Genomic DNA, 16741 nt, shown 5'->3' on the forward strand with positions numbered 1-16741 from the left:
CTTCATTTATTTAAAAGAATTTTAAGAAAAAAACTTAAAAAAACTTGACCATACCAAACCCAAGCTATCTTAGATTTAAACGATATCAGAAATGGGAGTTCTATTATAGTACCAACGGAGACCGACAGGGACCCCTAATCTAATACTTTCATCGATGGTTCAAGACTGTGCCTCATACCAAATGTCATTTTTAAGCCACAGCTTCTTCAGTTATGCTATTCAACCACAGACACCGTTACGTTACCAAATGCAAATATCCTTCTTGGCAAATGTGATAGAATCTATACGAGTGAAAGCAAAGTAAGTCAGGTCATATTTGAACTGATATAGGTAACCATAAAGTACCACAGTATATCTAAACCCCATCATCCACATTTTGTATGAATGAATGGTTTTTAGCAAGAGATATGGTTACATTGCAGATAAATGCTGAACTTCAAACAATGTACAATATTCTATAAACCACAAGGAGAATTGTAGTGTTAGTTAGCGTCACTGAAACAGTAGTATCAAAGTAACAACCATGGTATCTGCGACAGAAAAAATATAACGTTTGGAAAGTTTTTCTCATAATGACTTTGAAAACGTCTATAGCCAAGCAACACGGCGGACGTCAAATTACGACGTCATAGTCATGTGACTGCGGCTTTATATCTTAGCAACGCGGGGGGCACCGAATTACGTCAAAGTTATCATGAAGAGGTGTGGAAAAGAATAATTCTGACGCCCAGAATCTATCCTATCCCAGCCCCGGATCGCCCCAACAATCGGCTTCACACGAAATAAGATGCCCACCGTCCCCGTTTAGAATGTAGACACACGGGCATACACGCCGAAAACTATACCTGCCCAGCGCGTACGTGGATCAGATATGAGCTGCAAACAGTGCAGGTCATGTGACGTCAGTTCCGGTGACACACACCCGTCTTCCCCTCGCACGTCATCAAAAACAAGCAATAACGGTGATAATAAACACGCAGTTCTTTCTTATTTGTGTCATTTCGACTACTGCGTTCAGAATCGTGAACACCATGTGGTCAGTTCTACTCCTCTGTTTGGCGTGGTGTTGCCAGGACGCCACGGCGGCTGCTGTTCCAAGGGCTTTGGAAGGTTAGTCATAGCCTGGGAAAGCCCTATTCATACTTGGGCCTACATTTAAGTTCGTTTTATATTGATATTTCTTTTTGTAGGTAAAGTTTACGCCCATGTAAGTTATTTTTTCGGTTCGATAACGAGGCTGCACAACGGTGGGTCAACGTAATATTTTTTCTTCGCAAACCTTAACCACGCTATTCTAGCGTCAGTTCGCTCCTAGATCGCTTCGCTTTATAACAGCCCGGCTCCGCTTACAACAGAAACGATCAAAATCTAAATGTAAGCGTAAAATATACACGAGAGCTCTGATTGGCTACGGTCGTAATGGCGGTTCTCTGTAACGGCATGGTAAGTGTGTTCAAACAGGGATTCTGAAATTCAACACTGCTTCTATAAAGATATTCGATACCCTGGGTGACTACTATCACGTACACTCCTGCCTCACACGAGGACGTTACCATGGCAACGTGAGACCCTTGCGTATCGACTAGCGACCTGGTAGGGGCGAGGGGAAGTCGGGAGGGTTCCTGGCTAATATTTGCTAACGCGCGCACAGTATGATGTACTTTAGGGTAACGATCGGCATTAAGAACAAACAGGACAGGAAGCTTCGCTGTCCGACATTTGCTCTGATGATTGCTGCATTTGCTGTTAACGTTAATAATTTCTCTTTTATTAAGAGATAATGGCTGAACAGTTGCAACTACTCTCAGAAAAGTGATTTCAACATTTTAGATTTCAAGTTAGACGTATGTATTTACTAGATGTACACGAACAATAAAGTTTTGCATACATTTTGAGAGAGCACCTTTTCTATGTTTTTTGGTTACCTTGTTTATTTGTTTTTGGTGTCTCCGTATTTGTCCTAACGTTCATAAATTGTGTGATAGTCCAAATATCCAGTGTCCAGTACATTTAACAAAGCTTTTTTGAAGATGATGTAATACCGAATGATGAGCTATTCAAAAAGCAGATTCAGGCAAGAAATGGTATCCCCTTTTATCACTTTGCTTCGGTCAGCAGGGTCCGAATCCTTGTGCCCCCCTGTCTGTGCCATCTGGTGCCCTTTCGGCCACGTTCAAGATGACAACGGCTGTGACACGTGCACCTGTAACGACGGTAAGGCAGTACAAGCTGATATCCATCCTATAAACGAATTCACACCTATAAAGGAATAAATAAACCTCAGTGGTCTAAAAAAACTGCTCACATCACATGGAGATTACATCATTTTTTATAACGTTCGAACACGATCTAAGAACGTTCGAACATGCTTTGCGCAGAACATTCGAACACCTCTATAATGTTCGAACGCGTTCGAATGTTGGGTTCGATTCCTGGCATTTCTGTCTAAACTTTGTATCCTTTGGAAAGACTCTTCATTTTACTCACTCTATCCAGGTGTTAATGAAGACCAGAATTCAATAGGGGAGCTCGATTTGAAAAAAAGAAGAAAAAGACACACGTGGTTGGTGGAAAGGTTTGGGCCCCCTCCTCCAACACCGCGCCCAACCTGACACAGCTTGTTAATAACCCACTGCTACTTTTACCTCAGAAAGGCCTTGGACATGGACTGTAAAATATATACAAGTATAAAGGGCATGTATCAATTTTTTTCAGCCCAGACACTTTGCAGCCCGGTCATGTGTGAGATGTACTGTCCGCACGCGAAGTGCGTTCGGATGATTCAATAGAAGCCCGTGTGATAACCCAAAATATCACCCGGCCAGGAACACCCGTATCGAACATTATCGCGGCCTAGGTATGGTATGAATGCTAGTATAAATAGCATTTATTTATTTCTCAGCCCAGACGCTGTGCAGCCCTGTGATGTGTGAGATGTACTGTCCGGCCGGCTTCGCGCAGGACGAGAACGGATGTGAAGTCTGCAGCTGCGACGACTGTAAGTGCCGTTGTGTAGTTAATTACGTGACGTCACCAGCACATTCGCCGAAATGTTGAATTTCAGCGAATCGTAACCGAAGCGTCCTCAGAATCCATTGATCGTCCCTCACTATCTTTAGTCAGCAATATTGGGTGTACATGATCAAACATTGAAAAGATTGCTACTAAAACATACACACAGAATACATTTGAGTCACTATTAACCAAAGACAAAAGGGCACAAATAGCAGACAATATTCGTTGGCTTGACGCCCTCTTCATCGAGATGAACATCTTTTGTGAACTTGACACTTTTATCACTTCTACGGAACAAATAAAAAAAAAGATAAAACCTGAGACTTTTCAACCAACAAGAAATAATGTTAACTCACCGAACTATTGATCGATGCCCATCTTCAGGAATGGTGACCCGCTCGTTTCAGTCACGTGACCTTACAAACACGTGACGTCAGTGATACGTCAGACGTTAATATGGTACACCTTCTCTTCCAGCTGGATCAAAGTGCCCGCCGGTGCTGTGCGACATCTGGTGTCCCAACGGTCACGTGCAGGACGACAACGGTTGCGACACGTGCACGTGTAACGGTATGACGTCACAGCAATCCCTTACTCTTCAAGCAGAGGTTGGCGGAGAAGATATTTTTGTGACATCTTTATCATATGCATGCCCGGTACCTGTCGGCATTTTGTGAAGAGTGATGACAAAAAAGGGGCATATGATAAAAAGGTCACAATCTTCTCCACTAAACTCTGCTGGGATAGTGCCCATCCTTTGCTTGAATACGCTAAGGGGCACAATGATACTTAGCAAGGATGTATTGACAATAATGGAAAAAAATGCAACATCAGCGTGTCATAATTTTTCCGAGAACATTCCAGGTCCTACCAACTCACCCCGCGCAGTAGCACGATACTCTTAGTGTCCAAAAATCCAGTTCCAACATTTTCTATTCGTCGGAACAGCACGACGAAACTCCGACTTTGAAAACAATAGCGTCATTTTGCTGCTGATGACTTCAGATTAGGGACAGACACGTCATACTACATTTTCAAGAAAAGAGCTCCTCCTAGCGTTAAAGTGGCTAAAACCTCCGGTAGACGCAAAACAGACTCCTGCGCCTGCGTGTTATAGTGACCTTTTTTACCTCTATAAGAAAACTTGATACTTGTTGTACTCTAGTCCACCAGCTACACCTTCGAATCGAGGGAAATTCACAATGTTTTTTTCGCTCCTTTTTTATAAGTACATGTCATAGAAATCTTTTATGTTTTCTAACAATGTTTGCAGCCGCGCCGGTGTGCCCACAAGTGTTTTGCGGCTGGCTCTGGTGTCCGAGCGGATTCCTGCAGGACGAGAACGGGTGTGACACGTGCCGCTGCAACTGTACGTTGGATTTTCTTCACTCTTTTTTTTTTCATTCATTTCCAAAGCAAATTCCATGGAAAAGAAAAGCATGGCACCCAAAAAGGTTTATCTTTCCATAAATCAATCAATCAATCAATCAATCAATCAATCAATCAATCAATCAATCAATCAATCAATCAATTAATCTATCTATCTATCTATCCACCCATCAATCCATCCATCTAATAATAGTATATTTGTGGACGCTTCAACTCGTTGAACAGAGTTTGATTATGTATGTGAATGTATGAAATAATAGTCTCTCTCTCGCTCTCTCTACCTGGTAGATGGCACTGTTTTTTTACTGTTCCAGTTTGTATGATGTGACACTGCCAGCCAGAAGAAGTCCAGTTTCGGTCGAATCACTCAAACTTTCAGCTACTTTTGCATCCACCATAGAGGTCCGGTGAAGACAACTAATACTAGTACACGTTTGTTCCATTTGTTTTGTACAATTATCCAGATGGCGACCTCATTGTCGGGTAAGCTGCATCACGTGACTGCCGACGTGACGTCACCATGACAACCAGCAACAAGATTACGACGTTCGGTCCAGCTGAAAATGTTTACATTATATTAATAAAGGCTTCATCGCTGATATGATGAGCTCAGTCTGCAATTCGTGATTACTGTTTGTTCACATTCTATCACTCCCTGTGAGTACATGACAGTATGTCTGAGTTTGTCTGTCTGTGTGTGTGTCTATATATATATGTGTGTATGTATGTGAGTGTTTGTGGATGTCTGGATATATGTGTGTGTGTGTTTGTGTGTGTGTGTGCGTGTGTGTAAGTGTGTTTGTCTTTGTGTGTGTTTTGAGAATCTAGACAGGCGTAAAAAAAAGCGGAAGTTCCGTGTAGTTGACCTGAAGAAGACGCGTCATCACTTTCCCTTCTTCTTCTTCTTCACACTGAGCGGTGCGCGCAAACCTCACTGAGTTTGGCCATAGGGCTCTGGCACGGTTGGGGTGGGTTGGGGTGGTAGGGGGTACTTTTGTATGGAGGGGGGTGGTCGCTAGTTTCTTCATTTGGCTCCTCAAGGGGTAGGGGCGCTACTCCGTGTCTGCCACCCTCCAGCTGGGTGCCGGTGAGTACCCGTAGCCCTAGGCTACAAATTAAAAATAGAAGATAATTGCGAGGTCAGGTCTGTGAACAGAACACGACGAGCTGTGCACTTGCACGGCTCCAGAGTTTGGCATTGTCAGAATTCTTCCGGCCACAAGTCTTGTCATGGCCGCTAGCCTACTATTATCGCTTCTGCTTGGTGTCTACGTCTTCCTGGGCAAGGCAAAGTTATCGGGGGATCGCCTCTTCAACGTTTCCGTGCCTGAAAATGCGGCGCTTGGGACAGAGGTTGTCAGCTTGCCGCGTTTGTTGGACATACAAAAAGCGGAACTTCCGTGTGTGAAAACGGAGGGGGATCCGTACGGCAGGTTCCTTCTGACTAAGGAGTGCACCCTTGTGGTCGCCAACCCCTTGGACTGGTCAGTACAGTCGGAATATGCCATCAAGATTCGCGTCGGGGGTCGTCGACATGTAGTCGACGAAGTGGTGAACGTCTCTATACAGGTTACCGACGTCTCGGGCTATCCTCCCGTGTATAACGAGACGTGTGAAACTCCGATCAACCCCACCGGTAAGGACACTGAAGAATTTCTGTTTAAATTGGTCATAAGCGTCGAGGCCGAAACAAATACGGGGGGTGTGCTTGCTGTAAAAGCCGAAAGAAACAAGCCTCTCAAAAAATGGAAAAAAACGTCTCTTGTACATCTATTTGATGCAGAAAGCAGCAATTGTCGGATAAAGGCAATGTGGGCAGTACATGCCCATAATGATGTTGCAGTAGCGAATCAGCTGTGGTCCTGGCAAGTCCGTAACTTGACCTGTCGTGCAGAACTCGGCAATCCTGGCCTTTTTGTCCAGCTGCTTGCTGCTACGCATCCGGATGCACGAAAATATCGTCAAATTTCTCAAAAAGAACATTTTCCCCGCAAAGTCACCAACCTGACGTATATCTTCAGTATTAAGTTTTCATTCCCGTCAAAGAGCACAATACGTTATGTCTGCAAAGTTCCAAAATTAGGGGGGCCAGTGAGAACAAACATCCCTCCGGACCCAACACAAATTGTACATGTTCAGTCGGCAGATGTAGAGGTCCATTTGCAAGGCTGCCCTGCTGGAAAATACGGCTTTCTCTGCGATCAAAAATGTATCTGTAAGAATGGCGCCCGCTGCCACGGGTTTAATGGGGCGTGTAAATGTCAACACGGCTGGCAAGGTGTAGCCTGTGACATTCCCAAGCCTGACATCGCCGCAACAACGACGCCTAGCGATTCGCGGGACATGTACATTTCCGGCAACGTGACGATTCACTGCCGTGTATACAACATGGACGTCGAAACTTTATCGCTGCGGTTTTCAAATGCATCTGTGGCCATGGGTGAAGGCGTTCATCAATTAGACATGAAGGTTTTCAATGCACAGTTACACGACGAAGGTCGCTATACGTGTCAGGCCAGAGACAAAGACGGAAAGGTTTTGAATGCAACAATTGTATTAAATGTCAACTGTCCACCGAATCGAAAAGGCGAACTCTGTGATGAAGTGTGTGGTTGCCAACATGGTGCCAGCTGTGACCGGTTGGCTGGTTGTGTCTGTCCGCCAGGATTCACTCTAACCAGGTGTCAGGGAATATGTCCGGAGGGCACCTTTGGTCAAGACTGTGAAAAGACCTGTGGCTGCCAAAATGGGGCGAGCTGTAGTTCTGGCGACGGCAGGTGTACCTGCACCACCGGCTGGTACGGATCTGAATGCGGCGGACCCTGTCCCAAAAGCAGGTACGGTTGGCGGTGCCGGCAGGTTTGCAGCTGTAAGAACAACGCCACCTGTCACCACGTGGACGGCAGCTGTGCGTGTGTGCCACCGTGGGGAGGGAGGGACTGTGACAAACTTCACGTCATTCAGACTGCATCGCTGATAGAAATCCTTGCCCCCCTGGGCTCCATACTTCTAGTTGTTACCGCAGTACTACTCGTGCTCTACAAGACGGGATGCTTCGTGAAAAAGGAAGGCCACGAAGCCGAAGTTCTCCGTGAGCTCAGGCGTGTGGAGGAGGATCTTGCACAGAACCTACAGCCGGGCTGGCTCAGACGTTGGGAGAAGAAGATCCACCATCTTACTCCTGGTGACCTGATAGGGCAAGGAATGTTCGGTCGGGTGATACAAGCGCAGCTTCGCACACCGAAAGGGGATATCACCGTGGCCGCCAAGACAGTGTGTGCAGAAGACGCGCAGTCCTACCGAGACTTTTACCGAGAAGCCGCCATACTAGTTGTCGTACATGAAGAGAAAGACCACGACACTCGCAGGTCAAATATTGTCCAACTGCTGGGGATAATCACGACGTCAAAGGAGAAGTATATCCTTTTAGAATATTCCGAAAAAGGAGACCTCTTGTGGGTCCTTAGGCAGTTTGGAAACGGCGCCCAGGAGGGCCAGGCTGTGCTGTTTGATCTTGTTCTACGATACGCAGTACACGTGGCGCGAGCGTTAGGGGAACTGGAACGTCTGCGCATCGTGCATCGCGACGTGGCCGCTCGGAACGTCCTCATCACGGTGGACGATGTGGCCAAGTTGGCCGACTTCGGGCTGGCGCGAGACGTGTACACCGCCGCTGAATACGTCTCCACGAGTCATGACGGGTGTTACAAACTCCTTCCGCTGAAGTGGATGGCGGTGGAGTCCATCGAGACCGGCGTGCACACCTGTCAGAGTGACGTCTGGTCCTTCGGCGTGCTGCTGTGGGAGATCGCCACGCTGGGAAAAGATCCGTGCTACGACGACAAGATCCACCCGAGTTTTCCCGAGCTAGCGGGGATCCTCGCGCGGGGCATCCGGCTGTCGAGACCACCGGGATGTCCGGCAGATCTGTACGGGCTGATGCGCACATGTTGGCGAGGAAACCCCGCAGGGAGACCCGGCCCTGACGCGTTAGAAAAGTCGCTGGTGGCAATGATGGCGTCTTACGTGACTATTGAAAGAGAAACGGCGTTGTAGATGTGGAAAGGACGCAAAACCGAAGTTCTGCGTTAGCGACGTGATCCAAGATCCAGCACACAACTTACAGCTGGACTAGGCTGGGACTTTGGGAGAAGACGATCCGCCATCTTACTCCCAGTCCTCTGTTAGGGGTCCACTCAATTAATGTCAGAAACTGTTCAAACGTCGGAGAGCAAAATAAATCTTTCCTATTGGAACATAGTAATTTACATGTGGAGAGACTCTGCAGCATTTGGGTGACTAATTATCAGTATAATATACTAATTTAGATAACAGAGTGTATAATTGTACATATATTGTACAATCGCTACGCATAAACATCACAGACACACACAGACACACACACAAATACACACACACACACAAACACACACACACACTCTCTCGCGTTATATACATGGTGAATATATAGGAATGCACTGATAGTAACATTTGTAACCAGTTTAATGTCTTTGGTTTTATCACTTTATTTATAGAGCGTGTAATACGATATAACTTTTTAGATACACGGGGTGCAAATTGTGTAAACGTGACATGGTATATATATATAATTTTATTGAGTATGAATGTGTCGAAATAAACCTTTGAAAAAAATTCGAAAACTTTACTTTGATCGAAGACATTTTATATCTCTATTGTTCTTTCATCAATTAGCATGTATCATTGTATATTTCATTTATCAGGAATAGTATTGCTTTTAGGACGTCACGTGCGCATAGGGCAGTCACCTTTGGCCTACTTGTTTCCTGATATAGGGTAAATGACGAATGGGAACCTGGCAATAAGTGGTCAGTATATGGAGTATTGATTGCAAAATGGAGCCTTGTCATTGGTCAACGTCTTATGACTATACGACAATAAGCGTTAATGACCCACTCTGAGGTGTATATGGTGTCATAAGGCATGGTCGGTTCCTATAACCACCGAATAAACCACCGAGTGAGTGAAATGATGAACCGTCGTGGAGGCCTACTGGCAGGGTGTTTGGTCCCATAACCCAGAGATACTGAGTTCGAATCCGGGGTTCCCTGATTTGTCCCGTTGACGTTGTGCCCTTGGGAAAGGCACTTTGCACGACTTTCCCCATTTTACTCAGGTGAAAATGAGTACCTAGCTTCGGTTAGGGACGTCCCTTGGATAGGACGTTAAATGAAAGTTCCGTGTTTGAGGAGAGCCACACCTCAAGCACGTTAAAGAACCCAACACACTTATCGAAAAGATTAAGGGTCCTTCCCGCTGTGTGTGAATGACATAAATCTTTCCGGATATGTAGGATTTACTCTTCAGTACAAAGCTGGTGTGTTACGCCTTAATGCGGTTTACCGGGTATGCAATACAAACAAACAAACAAACAAACAAGCAAACAAAACCGACCATGCCTCATGGCAACATATACACCGAAGGTAGACCATAAGCGTTGTTATCATGTAGGCATTATCATGTATCAAACTGATACATGAGTGGCACGAGTCCCGTATAACATTTAAATCTTAAAATGTTTCACATCCTAAAGCATTTGTCCAGTCACGGGTCAAGTTGAAAGTATCTTTTTAGAAAGAAAGTTGATAAAAATCAAATACAATGGAAATCAATGGGGGTAAATTCTGAAAATGAGAATTCGACCATTATTCATTAATGTTACTCTCCCCCCCCCCCCACTTAACGCACAATTTTCAGGCAAAAAGGTAACTATCCACACTGCGCACTTATTGGATCATCCTTCATATGTGATTAAGTTATGGGGAAATGCCAAAGTCGCGTGGCGGAGCCGGACCCTTGTAAACTGTTAATGTATGTGAACCGGGGTGGGTGGGTGGGGGGAAACTGGTGACTTTCCCTAGGAAAGAACCCTTCTGTTTCCCACCGAAAACCTCTAGAACTATCGTTTACTGGGTCGACCTCACCACGCTCCTCGGCTGTGCGGATGAATCCAAACAAGAGGCAGATGGGTGATCTTCCGCTGTACTTATTTGGTAGTGGGAATCATGTGATTCAGGATTAACCAATCAGTGCGCAGTGAAGATAGGTAACTATCCACACTGCGCACTTATTGGATCATCCTTCATATGTGATTAAGTTATGGGGAAATGCCGAAGTCGCTTTGCCTCCTCACGTTCCCATGCTATCTTGTTACTTTAATTCTCATTAGATATTTCTCATATCTTACCCCCATCCTTATCATCTTTTTACCCCAACCTTATAGCCTTCCATATTTCAACTACCCTTTCTTATCCCTTACCCTTTCTAATAACCACAGCAGACGCTCATTCATGTTTCACCGTTTTTAATTACACCAACCTTCAACCATCGGAATTATTGTTATACGTCAAAAACATTTCATCTGAAATATCGAAATTTTCTTATTTAAACTCCCGTCTTTCTTTTTACCCCTACCTTTTGACCCTTTCTGATATGTTCTCCTCCCTAAATATTTATTTCATACTATTGGGGTACCACACTGAGAGTCTCTTAAACGCCTTTAACACCAACAACTCGCTATTTCCCCTTTAATTGCCTTACCCCTTCCTCAGACATCAAATGTGTTGCTAGACCTCCTGTTTTCCTTATTCTTAATACTTTTGTAAACCCGTCTATGATGTCACAATATGACGCCTTCATCATGAAAGAAGAACAATATGGTACAAACCGATGTACATTATACCCCAATGGAGTGTTTCCCTTCATCACTTCCCGTATTTTGCACATATCTTCGAAAGACATAACCCATCACTTGCGTTGAAAGTTGCTCCCGCCAAATTGTACTCCTTCCTTTGAAATGGGCCTGACAAGGGAATCTCACGGGAGACCAACGGATAAGTTACGCTTTGCCATTACCCCACACCACATTACTCCTTCTGGGCGAGTCCCGTATGGGCGGATGAGGCTCCTATTCATCCCAAAGCAAACACGTTGTATATACCATCGTAGCGTTTCCACCCAACCATAATTTACGCACCAGAGTTGAATGCCAGCAAACACCAAGCATGAACGGACAGAAGTCAGCACATGCGCACCGTTATACAAAAACCGAAATTGCGACATATACCGGTGTATCTTTGAGGATACATTTGAGGGTTCTTCGGTGAAGTAGGCCAGGCAGTGAGTTCCAATTGTTAACAACTCTGATTCCAAAGGACTTCCTACGTACTGACGTTTTCGCCAGAGGCACGTTCAACCTTTATAACAGTGCCCTCTTGTGTTGCCCTTATTCCCCGACAGTGGAAGAAACGCCCATAATCTATTCTTTCTTTCCTGGTTGCAATCTTATAAACCTGAATCATATCCCCTTTATCTCTTCTAAACTCTAAACTAAGCCATGTCGTAAACTGTGAATACTAAGTTGTGTTTCTGTGGATCGCTTGGCTCTGAATCTATGTTGGTAGTCCGTCAAATTGCTGTAACGTTCTCAGTGCTTCATGACATGGCTATGAATAATGTGTTCGAGTTCTTTGCAGGAAATGCCTCGGAGGGGTACAGGGATGTCCGAAAAATGGCATGTCTGTGGAGTCTGCCTCTGTAAATACACTTTAAAACTGTGAACTGAGTGCCTCTGCTTTTGTCTCGCTATCACTAATCAAGGAATACCCAGTCTTTAGAGGGGCTACCCCGACAAGTTCTCTCCCTAGGCCTTTATGTACGACCAGAATGTTATGGGTTTGTCAGTTATAGCTTCCCCCAGTATCTCTGCCACATATTTTAAATGTGCTGCTCTCATGCTTTTCTGTACCCCCCTTTTGTATTAATTTTCCATCATGTCTTCCCTCTAGCCCTGTTCTCTTAGCTTTATTGTAGAGACGTTGCAATTGCTTCTTACGACAATGCCTTCTTGAGTTTCTGTTGAACCAAGGCAGGTTGTATCTGCTTGATGTTGTTTTACTCGGGATATACCTGTTCATCGTGTGCTTGATTTTGTCTTTAAGATCGCCCTACTTCTGTGCCACGGATATGTCCTTAGTTCGTTTAGTAAAATAGTCCATACGGTCACTCTTGATGGCCGGTTCATCAACTTTCGTTCGATTGTACACCTTTCTCTTGGGTTTTGTATTCTGTTTGGGTGCCAGGTTAACGTCCATCAATACCATGTCGTGGTCACTTATTCTCAGAACTACTGTGGTCTTTCCAATTATGCTTGGATTATTAACTAAGACCAGGTCCAGGAGATTGCCATTCCTAGTTGGCCCCTGGACTTTTTGGAATAACCCATGGTTATCCACTAGGTGCGGTAGCTTCTCCTTCTGAGCATGCCCTGAATGGCTGCCCTGAGCGTTATCTGTTGTGCTAGCATCCCAATTCATACCAGGTGTGTTAAAGTCTCCAAGGATGATCACATTGTCCGAGTTAACCTTAGATCCCATTTTACCACTCGACTTGTCAAGTTCCTCCAGGCCGTATTGTCCTGGTCTGATGGAGGTCTATAGTATGTACCAATTATTAGCAGTCCTGCAAGTTGAGTTTGTGTCCAAAGGATCTCACAGTCTGTCTAGATCAGGCCTGTGGGTGACAATCATATCATCCCTGTTAGTCTGTCTTCGCGGAGTGCTAAGCAGTTGTCAGGGGAAATGTCACTACTCGCTATATCTTGATTGAGCCATGACTCTGTACCTGCTATTATATCTGGTTTGTACATGTCAATTACAGTCGCCAGTTCAGCATTTTTGTTTCGAACCCTCTGACCGTTTGCCGGCAGGAGTCTACCATTGGTCTTTTTGCGACCATGACCCCTCATATTAGGGTTGCCCTGCTTAAATCTAAGTGGATTGGATGTAGCCATAGGGGTTCGTCTGTCAAGCTTGCACTAGAACTTAGTGTATCAAACGAATTTACTGAATGAAAAACATCGTGAGTAATGTCACCTAGCTGATGCAAAGTTGGGTATGCCACAGTCACAGCATCTCCACGAGTATGATTTGTGGGTTTCTAATGTAGTGTACACCTGAGAACATAACTCAACGCAGTCTTTAATAATACTGCAGTCGTCACAACAAGTAGCAGCATGAGTATTTTGTACAGCTTTGTTGCCGGGAAAATTTGGCGGTCTTGGCCCTGGGTTGATTTCAACATCCCCGCTTAAAAGCGAGACCATAATCAGTGACAACTTTATACTATCATTAGGCATCATTACTTTCTTGTGGCTGGAACGAGTTGCACCCCACTGTGCTTCAACATACACGCAAACGTGGCCCAATCAGAGGTGCATTCAGCTCTGAAAGTACATGTGACGTGTACTTCCTTTATTCCTGTTTACGTTTTGACTGTGATCCTGGCTCAGCCTTGCCCTTCATTTGATAAAACGCCAGGAGTATGCATGTATAGTGGAGTTCCATTTTGTTATTGCAGCGGGACCCACCGCTTATGTTATTCCCGCGGTACCTATTCACCGCTCCTTTCCAGTGGGACCTGTCCACCGCTCCTTCCTTTCCAGCGGGACCAAATATCAACCTCTCCTTACTTTCCAACGGGCCCAATATCAACCGCTCCTTACTTTCCAGCGGGACCAACTATCAACCGCTCCTTCTTTTTCAGCGGGACCGAATATCAACCGCTCATTCCTTTCCAGCGGGACCGAATATCAACCGCTCCTTCCTATCCAGCGGGACCGAATATCAACCGCTCCTTCCTCTCGAGTGTTTCCCACAATATGAAACACCAGCCATACGCGAATGACTGACCAACGCTACTCGGTGTTCGCACACTAAAAGTGCTAGCAAACACCAAGCACGAAACGATCAGAAGTCCGCACATGCGCGCCGTTTCCCACAATATGAAACACCCTCCATACGCGAATGACTGACCAACGCTACTCGGTGTTCGCACACTAAAAGTGCTAGCAAACACCAAGCAAGAAACGATCAGAAGTCCGCACATGCGCGCCGTTTCCAACAATATGAAACACCCGCCATACGCGAATGACTGACCACCGCTACCCGGTGCTCGCACACTTAAAGTGCTAGCAAACACCAAGCACGAAACGATCAGAAGTTCGCACATGCGCGCCGTTTCATCACAATATGAAACACCCGTCATACGCGAATGACTGACCAACGCTACCCGGTGCTCGCACACTAAAAGTGCTAGCAAACACCAAGCACGAAACGATCAGAAGTCCGCACATGCGCGCCGTTTCATCACAATATGAAACACCCGTCATACGCGAATGACTGACCAACGCTACCCGGTGTTCGCACACTAAAAGTGCTAGCAAACACCAAGCACGAAACGATCAGAAGTTCGCACATGCGCGCCGTTTCATCACAATATGAAACACCCGTCATACGCGAATGACTGACCAACGCTACCCGGTGTTCGCACACTAAAAGTGCTAGCAAACACCAAGCACGAAACGATCAGAAGTCCGCACATGCGCGCCGTTTCATCAATATGAAAACACGTCACACCATCACGGCCCCCTCAGCCAAAGCTACTCAAAGTTTGCACGATGGAAGACGTAACAAACCCCGAGCACTAATGACCGAAGTCCCGTATGTGTACGTCGTTTTCCCCTACTGAAACACCCGCCATACGCGAATGACTGACCAACGCTACCCGGTGTTCGCACACTAAGAGTGCTAGCAAACACCAAGCACGAACGATCAGAAGTTCGCACATGCGCGCCGTTTCATCAATATGAAAACACGTCACACCATCACGGCCCCCTCAGCCAACGCTACTCAAAGTTTGCACGATGGAAGACGTAACAAACCCCGAGCACAAATGACCGAAGTCCCGTATGTGTACGTCGTTTTCCCCTACTGAAACACCCGCCATACGCGAATGACTGACCAACGCTACCCGGTGTTCGCACACTAAGAGTGCTAGCAAACACCAAGCACGAACGATCAGAAGTTCGCACATGCGCGCCGTTTCATCAATATGAAAACACGTCACACCATCACGGCCCCCTCAGCCAACGCTACTCAAAGTTTGCACGATGGAAGACGTAACAAACCCCGAGCACAAATGACCGAAGTCCCGTATGTGTACGTCGTTTTCCCCTACTGAAACACCCGCCATACGCGAATGACTGACCAACGCTACCCGGTGTTCGCACACTAACAGTGCTAGCAAACACCAAGCACGAAACGATCAGATCTCCGCACATGCGCGCCGTTTCCCACAATATGAAACACCAGCCATACGCGAATGACTGACCAACGCTACCCGGTGTTCGCACACTAAGAGTGCTAGCAAACACCAAGCACGAACGATCAGAAGTTCGCACATGCGCACCGTTTCATCACAAATGAAAACACGCCATAACCAGAAACTCTCCGGTCCACGCAACTTGATATTCACACACTAACAGTGACACCAAGCGCGAACGACCGGGATTCCGTACAAGCACTGTTTTCCAAAATACAATAACACATAGTACACACAATTAAACCATGATGCAAAACATTAAAACAGTACCAAATCAACACCTGTTACCAACAATCGACATCAAAATTTAAAATGGAAAAACGCCCAACTACTCAAAGCTAAAATAAACTGAGCCACTCCTTACAGCTGGCTCACTTGCGCAATCCATACCCGGGCCTGAAGTAATCCTAGAACACCCAACTGTACATCCCCTTTCTCTCGGTAATTACTCTCGGCAGTGGTACTCACTGCGTGCCGCATCTGCTGTTATTGCGGAGTGACTGTTGCCGCAGCTGCCCCTGGATCTCCTGGCCCATCTTTCTATTAAAGGTGAAGAGGATGCTGCCATCGTCCTGGGGAACTTCTCCTGCATCCCTTTATTAATAGGCGAGTCTGTATACAAATACAAACAAAACATTTATAAACAGCCTGACAATAACCAAAATCATCCGCAAACCGAGGAGAAAATTAAACACATCTCAAACCCGTGAACTCCAGGTGCGAGAAACCCACGGATGCAGACACGTTCAACGACATTGCGGGCGAATTCCAAGTGTTCTGGGCCAGCAAGGCTTTCTGATTCTGTCGCCCTAACGGAGCGGACGGAGTCCGTCGTTCCCCCGGCGCCAGTGGAGCCTGCAACCCCTGTCACTGGTCCTGGTGAAGCCCGCTGCAACAGCGTCAGTGTAGCCAAGGCAGCTGGAGGCGGCGTCCACGGCATCCACTGCACTTTAATCGTGTCCTCTATCTGGACGGCTCGGATTTTGGTGGCCAACTGTAACTTCATTACCAAAGGAACAGCAAGTCAGGGACACGGATAAAACACCCAAAGCACCTAGTACCTAAGACCCACTCGAGCAGTCCTCCGCCATGCCGGCACACACCGAACATGGTCACAAGGGATTCTTGTCACGAGTTT

At 46.0% G+C, this 16741-nt stretch overlaps 1 protein-coding gene across 2 annotated transcripts; it reads left to right on the forward strand.

Moving 5' to 3' along the window:
- The first annotated feature begins 998 nt into the window (after positions 1 to 998).
- Positions 999 to 5011, forward strand: LOC136423189 (antistasin-like). 2 transcript variants are annotated; one of them, XM_066411255.1, is made up of 6 exons: positions 999 to 1110; positions 2119 to 2214; positions 2903 to 2998; positions 3493 to 3585; positions 4289 to 4384; positions 4869 to 5011. In XM_066411255.1, the coding sequence occupies exons 1-6, from the start codon at positions 1032 to 1034 to the stop codon at positions 4889 to 4891; spliced, it is 483 nt and encodes a 160-aa protein (XP_066267352.1). In that variant the 5' UTR covers positions 999 to 1031; the 3' UTR covers positions 4892 to 5011. The 2 variants fall into 2 exon arrangements, with proteins under 2 accessions (XP_066267352.1, XP_066267351.1); XM_066411254.1 differs by having other exon boundaries at positions 1000 to 1110; positions 2116 to 2214.
- The last annotated feature ends 11730 nt before the right edge of the window (positions 5012 to 16741 follow it).

Source organism: Branchiostoma lanceolatum, chromosome 17 (assembly GCF_035083965.1).
Source record: "Branchiostoma lanceolatum isolate klBraLanc5 chromosome 17, klBraLanc5.hap2, whole genome shotgun sequence".
In the NCBI taxonomy this organism is placed as follows: Eukaryota; Metazoa; Chordata; class Leptocardii; order Amphioxiformes; family Branchiostomatidae; genus Branchiostoma; species Branchiostoma lanceolatum.

Bases quoted from the DNA above. Each gene is read 5' to 3' on its own strand.
- LOC136423189 (XM_066411254.1), top strand. From the start codon at position 1,032: ATGTGGTCAGTTCTACTCCTCTGTTTGGCGTGGTGTTGCCAGGACGCC. The intron at 2,215-2,902 runs GTAAGGCAGTAC...TTTATTTCTCAG, and splicing joins CACGTGCACCTGTAACGACG to CCCAGACGCTGTGCAGCCCT. The intron at 3,586-4,288 runs GTATGACGTCAC...CAATGTTTGCAG, and splicing joins CGACACGTGCACGTGTAACG to CCGCGCCGGTGTGCCCACAA.